The sequence below is a fragment of the Oncorhynchus masou genome, chromosome 5 (assembly GCF_036934945.1).
Source record: "Oncorhynchus masou masou isolate Uvic2021 chromosome 5, UVic_Omas_1.1, whole genome shotgun sequence".
NCBI lineage: Eukaryota > Metazoa > Chordata > Actinopteri > Salmoniformes > Salmonidae > Oncorhynchus > Oncorhynchus masou.
In genome coordinates, this window is record NC_088216.1 from 12,529,592 (window position 1) to 12,545,502 (window position 15,911).

At 46.9% G+C, this 15,911-nt stretch overlaps 1 protein-coding gene across 4 annotated transcripts in view; it reads left to right on the forward strand.

Moving 5' to 3' along the window:
* Positions 1 to 15,911, forward strand: part of LOC135533276 (polymeric immunoglobulin receptor-like) — a 28,115-nt gene that overhangs the window by 6,331 nt on the left and 5,873 nt on the right. For 3 of the 4 annotated variants that reach the window (XR_010454477.1, XM_064960683.1, XM_064960689.1), the window contains exons 2-4: positions 1,859 to 2,188; positions 3,073 to 3,408; positions 3,541 to 3,864. Coding sequence is in view for 3 of the 4 variants with exons in the window: in XM_064960683.1 (XP_064816755.1) it covers positions 1,859 to 2,188; positions 3,073 to 3,408; positions 3,541 to 3,864 (990 nt within the window). In the remaining variant the exon portion in view is untranslated. The remainder of the gene's footprint in view (positions 1 to 1,858; positions 2,189 to 3,072; positions 3,409 to 3,540; positions 3,865 to 15,911) is intronic. The other variant, XM_064960688.1, reaches the window with a different exon arrangement.

Consider the following 15,911-nt stretch of genomic DNA (forward strand, 5'->3'; position numbering starts at 1 on the left):
CACCTGTATAAAGCCTCCACATTGACTCTGTACTGGTACCACCTGTATATAGCCTCCACATTGACTCTGTACTGGTACCACCTGTATATAGCCTCCACATTGACTCTGTACTGGTACCACCTGTATAAAGTCTCCCTACTGTATAAAGCCTCCACATTGATTCTGTACTGGTACCACCTGTATATAGCCTCCACATTGACTCTGTACTGGTACCACCTGTATATAGCCTCCACATTGACTCTGTACTGGTACCACCTGTATATAGCCTCCACATTGACTCTGTACTGGTACCACCTGTATATAGCCTCCACATTGACTCTGTACTGGTACCACCTGTATATAGCCTCCACATTGACTCTGTACAGGTACCACCTGTATATAGCCTCCACATTGACTCTGTACCGGTACCACCTGTATATAGCCTCCACATTGACTCTGTACTGGTACCACCTGTATATAGCCTCCACATTGACTCTGTACTGGTACCACCTGTATATAGCCTCCACATTGACTCTGTACCGGTACCACCTGTATATAGCCTCCACATTGACTCTGTACTGGTACCACCTGTATATAGCCTCCACATTGACTCTGTACTGGTACCACCTGTATATAGCCTCCACATTGACTCTGTACTGGTACCACCTGTATATAGCCTCCACATTGACTCTGTACTGGTACCACCTGTATATAGCCTCCACATTGACTCTGTACTGATACCTCCTGTATATAGCCTCCACATTGACTCTGTACTGGTACCACCTGTATATAGCCTCCACATTGACTCTGTACTGGTACCACCTGTATATAGCCTCCACATTGACTCTGTACTGGTACCACCTGTATATAGCCTCCACATTGACTCTGTACCACCTGTATATAGCCTCCACATACCACCTGTATATAGCCTCCACATTGACTCTGTACTGGTACCACCTGTATATAGCCTCCACATTGACTCTGTACTGGTACCACCTGTATAAAGCCTCCACATTGACTCTGTACTGGTACCACCTGTATAAAGTCTCCCTACTGTATAAAGCCTCCACATTGACTCTGTACTGGTACCACCTGTATATAGCCTCCACATTGACTCTGTACTGGTACCACCTGTATAAAGCCTCCCTACTGTATAAAGCCTCCACATTGACTCTGTACCGGTACCCCCTGTATATAGCCTCCACATTGACTCTGTACTGGTACCACCTGTATATAGCCTCCACATTGTCTCTGTACTGGTACCACCTGTATAAAGCCTCCACATTGACTCTGTACTGGTACCACCTGTATATAGCCTCCACATTGTCTCTGTACTGGTACCACCTGTATAAAGCCTCCACATTGACTCTGTACTGGTACCACCTGTATAAAGCCTCCACATTGACTCTGTACCGGTACCACCTGTATATAGCCTCCACATTGACTCTGTACTGGTACCACCTGTATAAAGCCTCCACATTGACTCTGTACTGGTACCACCTGTATAAAGCCTCCACATTGACTCTGTACTGGTACCACCTGTATAAAGCCTCCACATTGACTCTGTACTGGTACCACCTGTATATAGCCTCCACATTGACTCTGTACTGGTACCACCTGTATAAAGCCTCGCTACTGTTATTTTCAATGTCATTTTATTGTTTATTTTATATCTTTATTTATCTATTGTTTACCTAAGACCTATTTTTTACTTAGAAATTGCACTGTTGGTTAGGGGCCTGTAAGTAAACATTTCACTGTGAGGTCTACTACACCGGTTGTATTGGGCCACGTGACAAAATAAACTTAAATTTTATTTAATTTGATTAGTATTACAAAACACCAAACCAAGAGGTATTTTCTCTGGTCTGATTGACAGGTTGTTTGAGCTCCTTCAAAGTGACAGGATACTCTGGAGGAACTGTCATCATCTCCTGTCATTATTCCACAGAAGACAGAAGTCGTGACAAATATTTCTGCTCGGGGCAGTATAGTTATAGTTTGAGTTGTGAGGATCAAATCAGAACTGGATTGAATAACACCTGGAAGCACAGTGGTAGATTCTCTCTGTATGACAACAATGGAGGAAACTACTTCAAGGTGATCATCAGACAACTGACCAGACCAGATGAAGGGACCTACTGGTGTGGAGTGGACAAACCTACTGCACCTGACAGTTATACCAAGGTAGAGCTGGATGTGAAGAAGGGTGAGGGACTTCTACTTTACTTTATAAAATGAATTTAGCTACAAATGTTATTACATGATCAGTATCACCAGTCAATGAAGTCAGTCTATAGTATTAGACTAAGGTTGTGATATGTGTTCCTGTTGACAGATGACTGCTGTCAGTCTATAGTACTAGACTAAGGTTGTGATATGTGTTCCTGTTGACAGATGACTGCTGTCAGTCTATAGTACTAGACTAAGGTTGTGATGTGTGTTCCTGTTGACAGATGACTGCTGTCAGTCTATAGTACTAGACTAAGGTTGTGATGTGTTCCTGTTGACAGATGACTGCTGTGAGAAGTCAGTCTATAGTATTAGACTAAGGTTGTGATATGTGTTCCTGTTGACAGATGACTGCTGTGAGAAGTCAGTCTATAGTACTAGACTAAGGTTGTGATGTGTGTTCCTGTTGACAGATGACTGCTGTCAGTCTATAGTACTAGACTAAGGTTGTGATGTGTGTTCCTGTTGACAGATGACTGCTGTGAGAAGTCAGTCTATAGTATTAGACTAAGGTTGTGATGTGTGTTCCTGTTGACAGATGACTGCTGTCAGTCTATAGTACTAGACTAAGGTTGTGATATGTGTTCCTGTTGACAGATGACTGCTGTGAGAAGTCAGTCTATAGTATTAGACTAAGGTTGTGATGTGTGTTCCTGTTGACAGATGACTGCTGTGAGAAGTCAGTCTATAGTATTAGACTAAGGTTGTGATATGTGTTCCTGTTGACAGATGACTGCTGTGAGAAGTCAGTCTATAGTATTAGACTAAGGTTGTGATGTGTGTTCCTACTGACAGATGACTGCTGTGAGAAGTCAGTCTATAGTACTAGACTAAGGTTGTGATGTGTGTTCCTGTTGACAGATGACTGCTGTGAGAAGTCAGTCACAGAGACGGCCTTTCTGGGAGGAGAAGCTTCCATCAGATGCAACTATCCAGAGGACCATGAGAACAGAATCAAGTATTTCTGCAAGGAACAAGATCGCTTCATCTGCAATTCCATGAACTCCAAAAACAACAAAATATCTGACACCGTACAGCGATTATCTCTGTCTGACAACAGAAGTGAGAGATTCTCCACAGTGACCATCAGTGACCTGACTGAAGATGATACTGGGACCTACTGGTGTGGAGTAGAAACCAGCAGGACAGAACAACGTTACATTACACTGATCACACAAGTGAAGCTGCTTGTTATAAGTGAGTATAAACTTCTTCTTTCTCTTTAACATATGAACATAAACACACAAGTTACAGTCACATCTACTGTATGCAACAAAAGTAGTTTAATTAAAATCATTATTGCATGTGTTTTTTTAATGTCCCTCACAGCTTGGAGGAACGTCAGACTTGTAAAGAAGACAGGACATGTTGGGGGGGTCGTCAGTCTCTGGTGTAAATATCCACGGGAGAATGCGGAGAATGAGAAGTTATTTTGTAAAGGGGACAGTCCTTCAACATGTGAAGATAAGATAACATCTAGGATACAGAACAAAATGGCCGACAGTGGCAGGTTTTCCCTGTTGGATAACCGTGAGAAGACCATCTTCACAGTGCACATCAAAGAGCTGAGACCCGAGGATTCTGGGACATATTGGTGTGGATCTAATAGGAGATGGAGACCTGCAGACTCCACTAGATTTATCCTCTCTGTGGGTGAGTGGATCAACTCTTTACATCAGTGGTGGCTGGTGGGAGGAGATACAGGAGGACAGGCTCATTGTAATGGATGGAAAGGTATCAACACATGGAAACCATAAAAACCATAATGGCTGTAATGGATGGAAAGGTATCAACCATGGAAACCATGGAAACTCTGTGTGTCTTTGAGAATCAATACTGTTCTACCTATTCCATTCCATCCATTAGGATGAGCCAATCCTCCTATTTCTCCTCCCACCACCCTCCTCTGCTTCTCATGGCTGTCCACCTGCAGTAACTATGTTATGTCAGACATGTTTGTAGTGGTGTGAAAAGACACTGGACCAGAACACAGTAACGTCCTCTGTAATGTCTGTGTGTTTGTAGTGATGTGAAAAGACACTGGACCAGAACACAGTAACTTCCTGTGTGTGTGTTTCTACATCTGTCTCAGTATCACTAAGCAGTCATGTGTTCATGAAAAACCCCAAGTTTCAGTGTGAATGTCATCATGAAACCTGCAGTTGTCATGTGATATTTTTGAGAGAGCGAGAGAGAAATAGAGAGAGACAATCACTCACTCTCTCTTTCTGCCTATCAATCTCTCTCCATCACTGTTACGGATCTCCTCCTCTTCGTCTGAGGAGGAGTAGCAAGGATCGGACCAATAAGCAACGTGGTACTTGTTCATGTTATTTATTTAAACTGAACACAAAAAAAGCACAACCGAAACAGCTCCGTCAGGTGCAAACCACACTAACCAGAAAATAGAATCACCCACAACTAAAGGGTGAAAACAGGCTGCCTAAGTATGGTTCTCAATCAGGGACAATGATTGACAGCTGCCTCTGATTGAGAACCATACCATGCCAAACACAGAAATACCAAATCATAGAGAAAAGAACATAGACTGCCCACCCAACGCACGCCCTGACCATACTAAAACAAAGACATCACAAAGGAACTAAGGTCAGAACATGACAATCTCTCTCTCTCTCTCTTGCAGTGCATGCTGGGAGTTTTTTGGAGTTTTAGTGTTTGGTCTTTTGATTATTTTCTTGGTCTTTTCTTTCAATTGTATTTTTCTGTGGTGGAGGGTGCAATATTTGTTTTAGCGGTATCCACAGTTTTTTTTAAAGTTAGGCTGGAAGAGGACAGAGTAAGTTTCCTGGGGGTTGGAAGGTGTTGTCTGCGCGATGGCTTCTCAGCCTAGAGCGGAGGAGATGCAGTCAACACGGCATGGATTCAGGTGTGTTCCTGAGAATGGAGTTAAAGTGGAGGAGGTTCTGCTCTTGGTTGGTGAACAGGTCGGAGCTGAATTCATACATTCTGCTTCTAGAAATAACAAAGCTGTGGTTGTGTTCGTGAAAATAGCAAATTTGGTTGGAAGGCTAATGGCTAGTGGAATATTTGTAAGGGATGTGTTTTTGCCAGTTTCACCCCTCTCTACTCCTTCAACAAGAGTGGTAGTTGCAAATTTGCCTCCGTTTATTATGGATGATCAAATCAGGAAAGAGCTGAGTCGGTTTGGTAAGTTTGCTATCAGTTTTTGTGTCGGCAGGTTTTAAGGCAGATGCCGTTAAGCCCCTTGTTTTGTTCCGGAGGCAAGTGTTCATGTTTCTGAATAACACTGAGCAACAGCGAAATGTGCATTTTAATGTGAGGCATGGGGAGGGGCTCTATGCAGGGTTTGCCAAGACAGATAGTCTACAGTGTTTTGAGTGTGGGAATTTGGGGCATAAGAGCTTTACGTGCCCACATAAAGGGCCTAGTCATGCCAAGGATGGTGGTGTAGATGAGGCTGGGCCTAGTCATGCCAGAGATTTTGGTGTAGATGAGGCTGGGTCTAGTCAGGTTATGGAGGGTGGTGTAGATGATGCTGGGTCTAGTCAGGTTATGGAGGGTGGTGTAGATGATGCTGGGTCTAGTCAGGTTATGGAGGGTGGTGTAGATGATGCTGGGTCTAGTCAGGCTAGAGATGGTGGTGTAGATGAGGCTGGGTCTAGTCAGGCTAGAGATGCTGGGGTAGCTGAGGCTGGGCCTAGTCAGGCTAGAGATGCTGGTGTAGATGAGGCTGGGTCTAGTCAGGCTAGAGACGGTGGGGTAGCGGAGGCTAGGTCTAGTCAGGCTAGAGATGGTGGGGTAGCGGAGGCTAGGTCTAGTCAGGCTAGAGATGGTGGTGTAGATGAGGCTGGGTCTAGTCAGGCTAGAGATGCTGGGGTAGCTGAGGCTGGGCCTAGTCAGGCTAGAGATGGTGGGGTAGCGGAGGCTAGGTCTAGTCAGGCTAGAGACGGTGGGGTAGCGGAGGCTAGGTCTAGTCAGGCTAGAGACGGTGGGGTAGCGGAGGCTGGGTCTAGTCAGGCTAGAGACGGTGGGGTAGCGGAGGCTGGGTCTAGTCAGGCTAGAGATGGTAGGGTAGCGGAGGCTGGGTCTAGTCAGGCTAGAGACGGTGGGGTAGCGGAGGCTGGGTCTAGTCAGGCTAGAGATGGTAGGGTAGCGGAGGCTGGGTCTAGTCAGGCTAGAGACGGTGGGGTAGCGGAGGCTAGGTCTAGTCAGGCTAGAGACGGTGGGGTAGCGGAGGCTGGGTCTAGTCAGGCTAGAGACGGTAGGGTAGCGGAGGCTGGGTCTAGTCAGGCTAGAGACGATGGGGTAGCGGAGGCTAGGTCTAGTCAGGCTAGAGATGGTGGTGTAGATGAGGCTGGGTCTAGTCAGATTATGGAGGGTGGTGTAGATGAGGCTGGGTCTAGTCAGGTTATGGAGGGTGGTGTAGATGAGGCTGGGTCTAGTCAGGTTATGGAGGGTGGTGTAGATGAGGCTGGGTCTAGTCAGGTTAAGGAGGGTGGTGTAGATGAGGCTGGGTCTAGTCAGGTTATAGATGGTGTTGATGAGGCTGGGTCTAGTCAGGTTATAGATGGTGTAGATGAGGCTGGGTCTAGTCAGGTTATAGATGGTGTAGATGAGGCTGGGTCTAGTCAGGTTATGGAGGGTGGTGTAGATGATGCTGGGTCTAGTCAGGTTATGGAGGGTGGTGTAGATGATTCTGGGTCTAGTCAGGTTATGGAGGGTGGTGTAGATAATGCTGGGTCTAGTCAGGTTATGGAGGGTGGTGTAGATGATGCTGGGTCTTGTCAGGTTATGGAGGGTGGTGTAGATGATGCTGGGTCTAGTCAGGTTATGGATGGTGGTGTAGATGAGGCTGGGTCTAGTCAGGTTATGGAGGGTGGTGTAGATGAGGCTGGGTCTAGTCAGGTTATGGAGGGTGGTGTAGATGAGGCTGGGTCTAGTCAGGTTAAGGAGGGTGGTGTAGATGAGGCTGGGTCTAGTCAGGTTATAGATGGTGTAGATGAGGCTGGGTCTAGTCAGGTTATAGATGGTGTAGATGAGGCTGGGTCTAGTCAGGTTATGGAGGGTGGTGTAGATGAGGCTGGGTCTAGTCAGGTTATAGATGGTGTTGATGAGGCTGGGTCTAGTCAGGTTATGGAGGGTGGTGTAGATGATGCTGGGTCTAGTCAGGTTATGGAGGGTGGTGTAGATGAGGCTGGGTCTAGTCAGGTTATGGAGGGTGGTGTAGATGAGGCTGGGTCTAGTCAGGTTATGGAGGGTGGTGTAGATGAGGCTGGGTCTAGTCAGGTTAAGGAGGGTGGTGTAGATGAGGCTGGGTCTAGTCAGGTTATAGATGGTGTAGATGAGGCTGGGTCTAGTCAGGTTATAGATGGTGTAGATGAGGCTGGGTCTAGTCAGGTTATGGAGGGTGGTGTAGATGAGGCTGGGTCTAGTCAGGTTATAGATGGTGTTGATGAGGCTGGGTCTAGTCAGGTTATGGAGGGTGGTGTAGATGATGCTGGGTCTAGTCAGGTTATGGAGGGTGGTGTAGATGAGGCTGGGTCTAGTCAGGTTATAGATGGTGTTGATGAGGCTGGGTCTAGTCAGGTTATAGATGGTGTAGATGAGGCTGGATCTAGTCAGGTTATAGATGGTGTAGATGAGGCTGGGTCTAGTCAGGTTATAGATGGTGTAGATGAGGCTGGGTCTAGTCAGGTTATAGATGGTGTAGATGAGGCTGGGTCTAGTCAGGTTATAGATGGTGTAGATGAGGCTGGGTCTAGTCAGGTTATGGAGGGTGGTGTAGATGAGGCTGGGTCTAGTCAGGTTATAGATGGTGTAGATGAGGCTGGGTCTAGTCAGGTTATAGATGGTGTAGATGAGGCTGGGTCTAGTCAGGTTATAGATGGTGTAGATGAGGCTGGGTCTAGTCAGGTTATGGAGGGTGGTGTAGATGATGCTGGGTCTAGTCAGGTTATGGAGGGTGGTGTAGATGATTCTGGGTCTAGTCAGGTTATGGAGGGTGGTGTAGATGATGCTGGGTCTTGTCAGGTTATGGAGGGTGGTGTAGATGATGCTGGGTCTAGTCAGGTTATGGATGGTGGTGTAGATGAGGCTGGGTCTAGTCAGGTTATGGAGGGTGGTGTAGATGAGGCTGGGTCTAGTCAGGTGATGCTAGTGGATGAGGAGAGTATAGTGGGGAAGTGTAAGAGACTGGGGGGAGGAGGGGGTGTCAAGCGGAAAAGGAAAAAGGGTGTGTTCAAAGGCACCATGGAAACTTTTCCTGTTGCTGTCGGTGATGCCCTGACCAGAGCGGAAGGGCAGGTGGTCAGGGTGGGAGATAGAGATGAGGAGGATAGTGAGTCTGAGGAAGAGGATAAGGAGTTATTTTTTTCAGACTCCTCTTCAATGGGCCCGGAGCTGACAGCCAGTCAAGCAGAGGGGTCTAAGTACACGTTGAGAGAACTGACAAGGTTTCTGAATGAGACCAAGTGGAAAAAAGTTCATATTGAGGCTTTTTTTTTCTGATCCGAGAAAGTTTAAGATCAGTACAACATGCTATGAAAAATGAGGGGCATGGTGTCCTCTCACCCTGGAAACGGTTTAGGTTGAGGAAGTGGGTCACAACAGGAAAAGGTTTAGGTTGAGGAAGTGGGTCACAACAGGAAATGGTTTAGGTTGAGGAAGTGGGTCACAACAGGAAACGGTTTAGGTTGAGGAAGTGGGTCACAACAGGAAAAGGTTTAGGTTGAGGAAGTGGGTCACAACAGGAAACGGTTTAGGTTGAGGAAGTGGGTCACAACAGGAAATGGTTTAGGTTGAGGAAGTGGGTCACAACAGGAAATGGTTTAGGTTGAGGAAGTGGGTCACAACAGGAAATGGTTTAGGTTGAGGAAGAGGGTCACAACAGGAAATGGTTTAGGTTGAGGAAGTGGGTCACAACAGGAAATGGTTTAGGTTGAGGAAGTGGGTCACAACAGGAAACGGTTTAGGTTGAGGAAGTGGGTCACAACAGGAAATGGTTTAGGTTGAGGAAGTGGGTCACAACAGTGCGTAAAGGTTTACCTTCAGACACCGTTTAGATGTATATTTTCTTTCTGACACTGGGGCTTTTTGAGCTTTGCTATTGGTCTCTTTCTCTGCTGGCTTTTCTCCCACTTCTTATGGAGACTCTTTGGGTCGGCTCGCTCAATATAAATGGAGACTTCTTATGGAGACTCTTCGGGAAGACTCGCTCAATATAAATGGAGACTTCTTATGGAGACTCTTCGGGTAGGATCACTCAATATGAATGGAGACTTCTTATGGAGACTCTTTGGGTCGGCTCGCTCAATATAAATGGAGACTTCTTATGGAGACTCTTCGGGTAGGATCGCTCAATATAAGTGGAGACTTCTTATGGAGACTCTTTGGGTCGGCTCGCTCAATATAAATGGAGACTTCTTATGGAGACTCTTTGGGTCGGATCGCTCAATATAAATGGAGACTTCTTATGGAGACTCTTCGGGTCGGATCACTCAATATAAATGGAGACTTCTTATGGAGACTCTTTGGGTCGGATCACTCAATATGAATGGAGACTTCTTATGGAGACTCTTCGGGTCGGATCACTCAATATAAATGGAGACTTCTTATGGAGACTCTTCGGGTCGGATCACTCAATATGAATGGAGACTTCTTATGGAGACTCTTTGGGTCGGCTCGCTCAATATAAATGGAGACTTCTTATGGAGACTCTTCGGGTAGGATCACTCAATATGAATGGAGACTTCTTATGGAGACTCTTCGGGTAGGATCACTCAATATAAATGGAGACTTCTTATGGAGACTCTTTGGGTCGGATCGCTCAATATAAATGGAGACTTCTTATGGAGACTCTTCGGGTAGGATCGCTCAATATAAATGGCGCCAGAGATGGGGGGGAAAGAGGAGTGTGTTGGGTGAATATGTAAAACAGAAAAAGAACAGGTGTTGTTTCTGCAGGAGACACATAGTGATGTGTTGAATGAAGTTGATTTGGGGCTCTGGTGGAAAGGAGCAAGTGTGTTGAGCCATGGGACAGATCTTAGTGCAGGAGTGGCAGTCCTTTAGCAACCGGGGCTGTCTGTAAAACGTTGCTCCTCAAAAGAGGTGTGTTAAGGTAGGCTGCTTGTTGTTAAAGCAGAAATTAACAACATGGGTTTTGTCTTTATAAATGTCTATGCGCTTAATACAGGGAGAGAGAGAGGGGTTCTATTTGGGTGTCTTAGAGAGGAACTCTCACAGGTAGCGCCTGAGGAGACGCTGGTGGTTGGAGGGGACTGGAACTGTCCAATGGAATAGACAAAAGACAGAAATGGGGTAGAGCCTCATTCAGTGTCAGTGGGAGTGTTAAGGGACATCATTAATCAGTTCGACCTAGTGGATGTTTGGAGAACTAAACATCCCAACACAAGACCGTATACATGGGTGAAGGTTTTCGGGGCTAGGGTGTGTGCAGCCCGACTTGATTGGTTTCACGTGTCTAGGAATCGGAGCAATAGGCTGTTGGGCGCTACCATTCTCCCGGTGGGGTTTTCGGATCACCACATAACCATGGCTCGGCTGTCTATTTCACCAGGGCCCCGGCAGGCATCCTATTGGAAGTTCAATGTAAAGCTCTTTCAAGGTGCCACTTTTTGCTCAGGTTTCCAGACCATTTGGGAAAGGTGGGGGCAGCGAAGAGAGGAGTATGAGTCTCTGAGTCAATGGTGGGATGTAGGGAAAGTCCACATTCAGCTTTTCTGTCAACACTACACAGCTCTCTCATCCTCAGAGGCTAGGAGAGTACTGGGGGAACTAGAGCCTTATATTAGCTCGATGGAGGTAGAGATGGTGGGGCAAGGCAATGTAGGCCTTCAGGCTAATTTAGCTGAATTACGTAGGGACCTGGGCAGGTTTTTTCCAGGTTAAAGCAAAGGGAGCACTTGTAAGAGCAGGTTCTCCATGCTCAAGGAGATGGATGCTCCCAGCTCCTTCTTCTTTGGGTTGGAAAGACAGAACCGTGAAGCCAAGGTTATGCATCGTCTATGGCTGTCTGATGGGCGGGTGACCTCTGTGGTGGGGGAGATGGGGGAGTGAACTGTGGAGTTTTATACTGAGTTGTATAGGGCAGAAGTGTGTGATCCTATGTGTGCTCAGGTCTTGATAGCAGGACTCCCTAAGCTCTCTCTGGCACAGAGGGAAGAAATGGACATTCCTCTGTTGTCCCATGAACTGGCAGAGGCCGTAACCCAGATGTCCCTCCGTCGGACAGCTCTGACTCTCCTGACCAAAAAAGGGGACTTGTGTGAACTTAAGAACTGGAGGCCTGTGGCATTACTCTGGGCGGACTACGAGATATTTGCCAAGGTCCTATCTAATAGACTGAAGTCCCATCTGGACTCGATAGTGCATAAGGACCAAACATCTTGTGTACCGGGACGCTCAATCACGGACAACTTGTTCTTCATCAGGGACATGTTGGACTTGTCGAGAGGTTCTAATGTGAACTTTGGACTGGTCTCTTTAGATCAAGAGTAGGCTTTTGATAGAGTGGACCATGAGTACATGTTTAATGTGATGTTTGGGTTTGGGAAGAGTTTTTTGACCTGCGTGAAGCTGTTGTATGCTGGGGTGTCATGTATGGTCAAGGTGGGAGGGGGGCTCAGTAGGCCAGTCTGGGTGAGACGGGGCATTAGACAAGGATGCCCTCTATCTGGGCAGTTATACACATTAGCCATTGAGCCTTTTTTAGGACTGCTACGCAGGAGACTGCAGGGAGTGTGCTGGACAGGCATGGATGTGGTGACAGGAATAGCAGTGTCAGCATAAGCAGATGACGTTTCTGTGATGGTCAGGATATGCAGGCTCTAGAGACTAGTCTGAAGGTGTACGAGGGAGCTTCTTTAGGTAAGGTGAACTGGAGCAAGAGCAAAGCTCTGTTATGTGGGCCATGGGGGGATAGGGTCCCTCTGCTTCCAGGGGGTTTGCAGTGGGGTTGTGAAGGGCTTAAAGTGTTGGGGGTGTACCTGGGCTCGGAGACGTTGGTCAGGAAGAACTGGGAGGGGCTGTCACAGGCAGTGGTGTCAAGACTGGCCAGGTGGAGGTGGCTCCTGACCCAAGTGTCATATAGAGGGACGGTGCTGATAATCAACAACCTGGTGGCATCTTCCCTGTGGCATAAACTGGCTGTCCTCATTAGGGTTGGACCGGCAGCTGTTCTTCATAAAGCTGGAGAGGTTGAGTACAGCAGGTCAGATTTTTACTTTGCAGTGCTGAGGGCCTGGCAGCTGCTAACATGAGAAGGGGGTGTGGAGCCTGGGCTGTGGGTGTGGGAGGAGCCTATCTTCCACAACCCAGCCATCCCTTTGAGATGGGTTCAGTAGGCCACCCTGCAGAGGCAACTGATGGCAGGGGGTTTACTAAGGCTGGGTGACCTGAGACTGCTGGGAGAGGAGGGGTGGAAAACCCCGGAAGTCCTGGCACAACAAACAGGAATAACGTCTCTTAGGCCGCTGGAGAGATTCCTGGAGGAGGTCCAGGAGGCCCTGTCTGAGCCGGTAAGGGGGGTGTTTGAGCGGCCAAAGGGGGAGGGGCCACCAATGTTTCCGCCACTGCAGGTGATGGCGTTTGAGGTGGTGGGAGGTAAAACCATCTACACCCTCTGCATTAAGGTGAGGAACATTAGGAGCCTAACATACCTCTTTACAGTAGTGAAGGCACATCAGTGGCAGGGAACATGTGGGGAGGAGAGTATGGTGGATTTTTTCTGTGTCCACCAGGTTAATGCAATTAATGTTTCAGTTGGAATATCTGTGTGAGAGGTTGGGGGTGGTTTTTACTGTTGGGGTATTTATAATGGGATAAAGGTATTCGATTAAGGAGAAGGCCAAATGTGTTTTGTTGAATTTTCTGTTTGCTCAGGCAAAGTTAGCTATTTGGCTAACAAGGAGGAACAGGATCAAAGGTGGGGGGATAACAGACCCTTTATTGTTTAAAGGGATGGTCTCTGCGCACCTCAGGGTTGAGTTTGAGTTCTATAAAATGATAAACAGTGTGGAGGTGTTTGAGGAGATGTGGTGTGTTGGGGGGCTGTCTGTATAGCTGGGGGAGATGTTTGAGGAGATATGGTGTGTTGGGGGGCTGTCTGTATAGCTGGGGGAGATGTTTGAGGAGATATGGTGTGTTGGGGGGCTGTCTGTATAGCTGGGGGAGATGTTTGAGGAGATGTGGTGTGTTGGGGGGCTGTCTGTATAGCTAGGGGAGATGTTTGAGGAGATATGGTGTGTTGGGGGGGCTGTATAGCTAGGGGAGATGTTTGAGGAGATATGGTGTGTTGGGGGGGCTGTCTGTATAGCTGGGGGAGATGTTTGAGGAGATATGGTGTGTTGGGGGGCTGTCTGTATAGCTGGGGGAGATGTTTGAGGAGATGTGGTGTGTTGGGGGCTGTCTGTATAGCTGGGGGAGATATTTGAGGAGATGTGGTGTGTTGGGGGGCTGTCTGTATAGCTGGGGGAGATGTTTCAGGAGATATGGTGTGTTGGGGGGGCTGTCTGTATAGCTGGGGGAGATGTTTGAGGAGATATGGTGTGTTGGGGGGCTGTCTGTATAGCTGGGGGAGATATTTGAGGAGATATGGTGTGTTGGGGGCTGTCTGTATAGCTGGGGGAGATGTTTGAGGAGATATGGTGTGTTGGGGGGCTGTCTGTATAGCTGGGGGAGATATTTGAGGAGATATGGTGTGTTGGGGGGCTGTCTGTATAGCTGGGGGAGATGTTTGAGGAGATATGGTGTGTTGGGGGGCTGTCTGTATAGCTGGGGGAGATATTTGAGGAGATATGGTGTGTTGGGGGGCTGTCTGTATAGCTAGGGGAGATGTTTGAGGAGATGTGGTGTGTTGGGGGGCTGACTGTAAAGCTGGGGGAGATATTTGAGGAGATATGGTGTGTTGGGGGGCTGTCTGTATAGCTGGGGGAGATGTTTGAGGAGATATGGTGTGTTGGGGGGCTGTCTGTATAGCTGGGGGAGATATTTGAGGAGATGTGGTGTGTTGGGGGGCTGTCTGTATAGCTGGGGGAGATGTTTGAGGAGATGTGGTGTGTTGGGGGGCTGTCTGTATAGCTGTGGAAGATGTTTTGGATATATGCTTGTAGGAGTGGGTATTGTGATGTTGGTTTGTATCACCTGGTAGCCTAGTGGCAGGGTAGCCTAGTGGCAGGGTAGCCTAGTGGCAGGGTAGCCTAGTGGCAGGGTAGCCTAGTGGCAGGGTAGCCTAGCCTAATAAGAATTGGTTCTTAACTGACTTGCCAAGTAAAATTAAGGTAAAAAAAAAGGTGGAAAGGTGAGTATGGTAAATGTATGCAGGACATATATTTTGGTGTTTTATTTTTGAATGGGGGTGGTGAATTTTTTTAATGAAATGAGAGTTTCAGTAAAGAAAGATAAAAAGTAAAGTCTCTCTCTCTCTCTTTCTCTCTCTCTCTCTTTCTCTCTCTCTCTCTCTCTCTCTCTATCTCTCTCTCTCTCTCTCTCTTTCTTTCTCTCTCTCTTTCTCTCTCTCTTTCTTTCTCTCTCTCTCTCTTTCTCTCTCTCTTTCTCTCTCTCTTTCTTTCTCTCTATCTCTCTCTTTCTTTCTCTCTATATCTCTCTCTTTTTCTCAATATCTCTCTCTTTCTTTCTCTCTATCTCTCTCTTTCTTTCTCTCTATCTCTCTCTTTTTCTCAATATCTCTCTCTTTCTTTCTCTCTATATCTCTCTCTTTTTCTCAATATCTCTCTCTTTCTTTCTCTCTATATCTCTCTCTTTCTCTCTGTATCTCTTTCTTTCTCTCTCTCTCTCTTTATCTCTCTTTCTTTCTCTCTCTCTACCTCTCTCTCTCTTTCTTTCTCTCTATATCTCTCTCTTTCAAATCAAAATCAAATCAAATGTTATTAGTCATATGCGCTGAATACAACAGGTGTAGACCTTACAGTGAAATGCTTACTTACAAGCCCCTAACCAACAATGCAGTTTAAAAAAATCTGGATAAGAATGAGAGATAAAAGTAACAAGTAGTTAAAAATAACAATAGCGAGACTTTATACAGGGGGGTAACGGTTGAGAGTCAATGTTTGGGAGCACCGATTAGTTGAGGTAATATGTACATGTAGGTAGAGTTATTAAAGTGACTATGCATAGATGATAACAACAGAGAGTAGCAGTGGTGTAAACGAGATGGGAAAGGGGGGGGGCAATGCTAATAGACTGGGTAGCCATTTGATTAGATGTTCAGGAGTCTCACGGCTTGGGGGTAGAAGTTGTTTAGAAGCCTCTTGATCCTAGACTTGGCGTTCCGGTTCCACTTGCTGTGCGTTAGCAGAGAAAAGTCTATGACTAGGGTGGGGCCCCTGTGTAGAGAATCAGCGTGGTGGATGTGTTGTTACCTACCCTCACCACCTGGGGGCGGCCCGTCAGGAAGTCCTGGATCCAGTTGCAGAGGGAGGTGTTTAGTCCCAGGGTCTTTAGCTTATTAATGAGATTTGAGGGCACTATGGTGTTGAACACTGAGCTCTAGTCAATGAGTAGCGTTGTGACATAGGTGTTCCTTTTGTCCAGGTGGGAAAGGACAGTGTGGAGTGCAATAGAGATTGCATCATCTGTGGATCTCTTGGGGCGGTTTTCAAATTGGAGTGGGTCTAGGGTTTTCTGGGATAAGGGTGTTGATGTGAGCCATTACCAACCTTTCAAAACACTTCATGGCT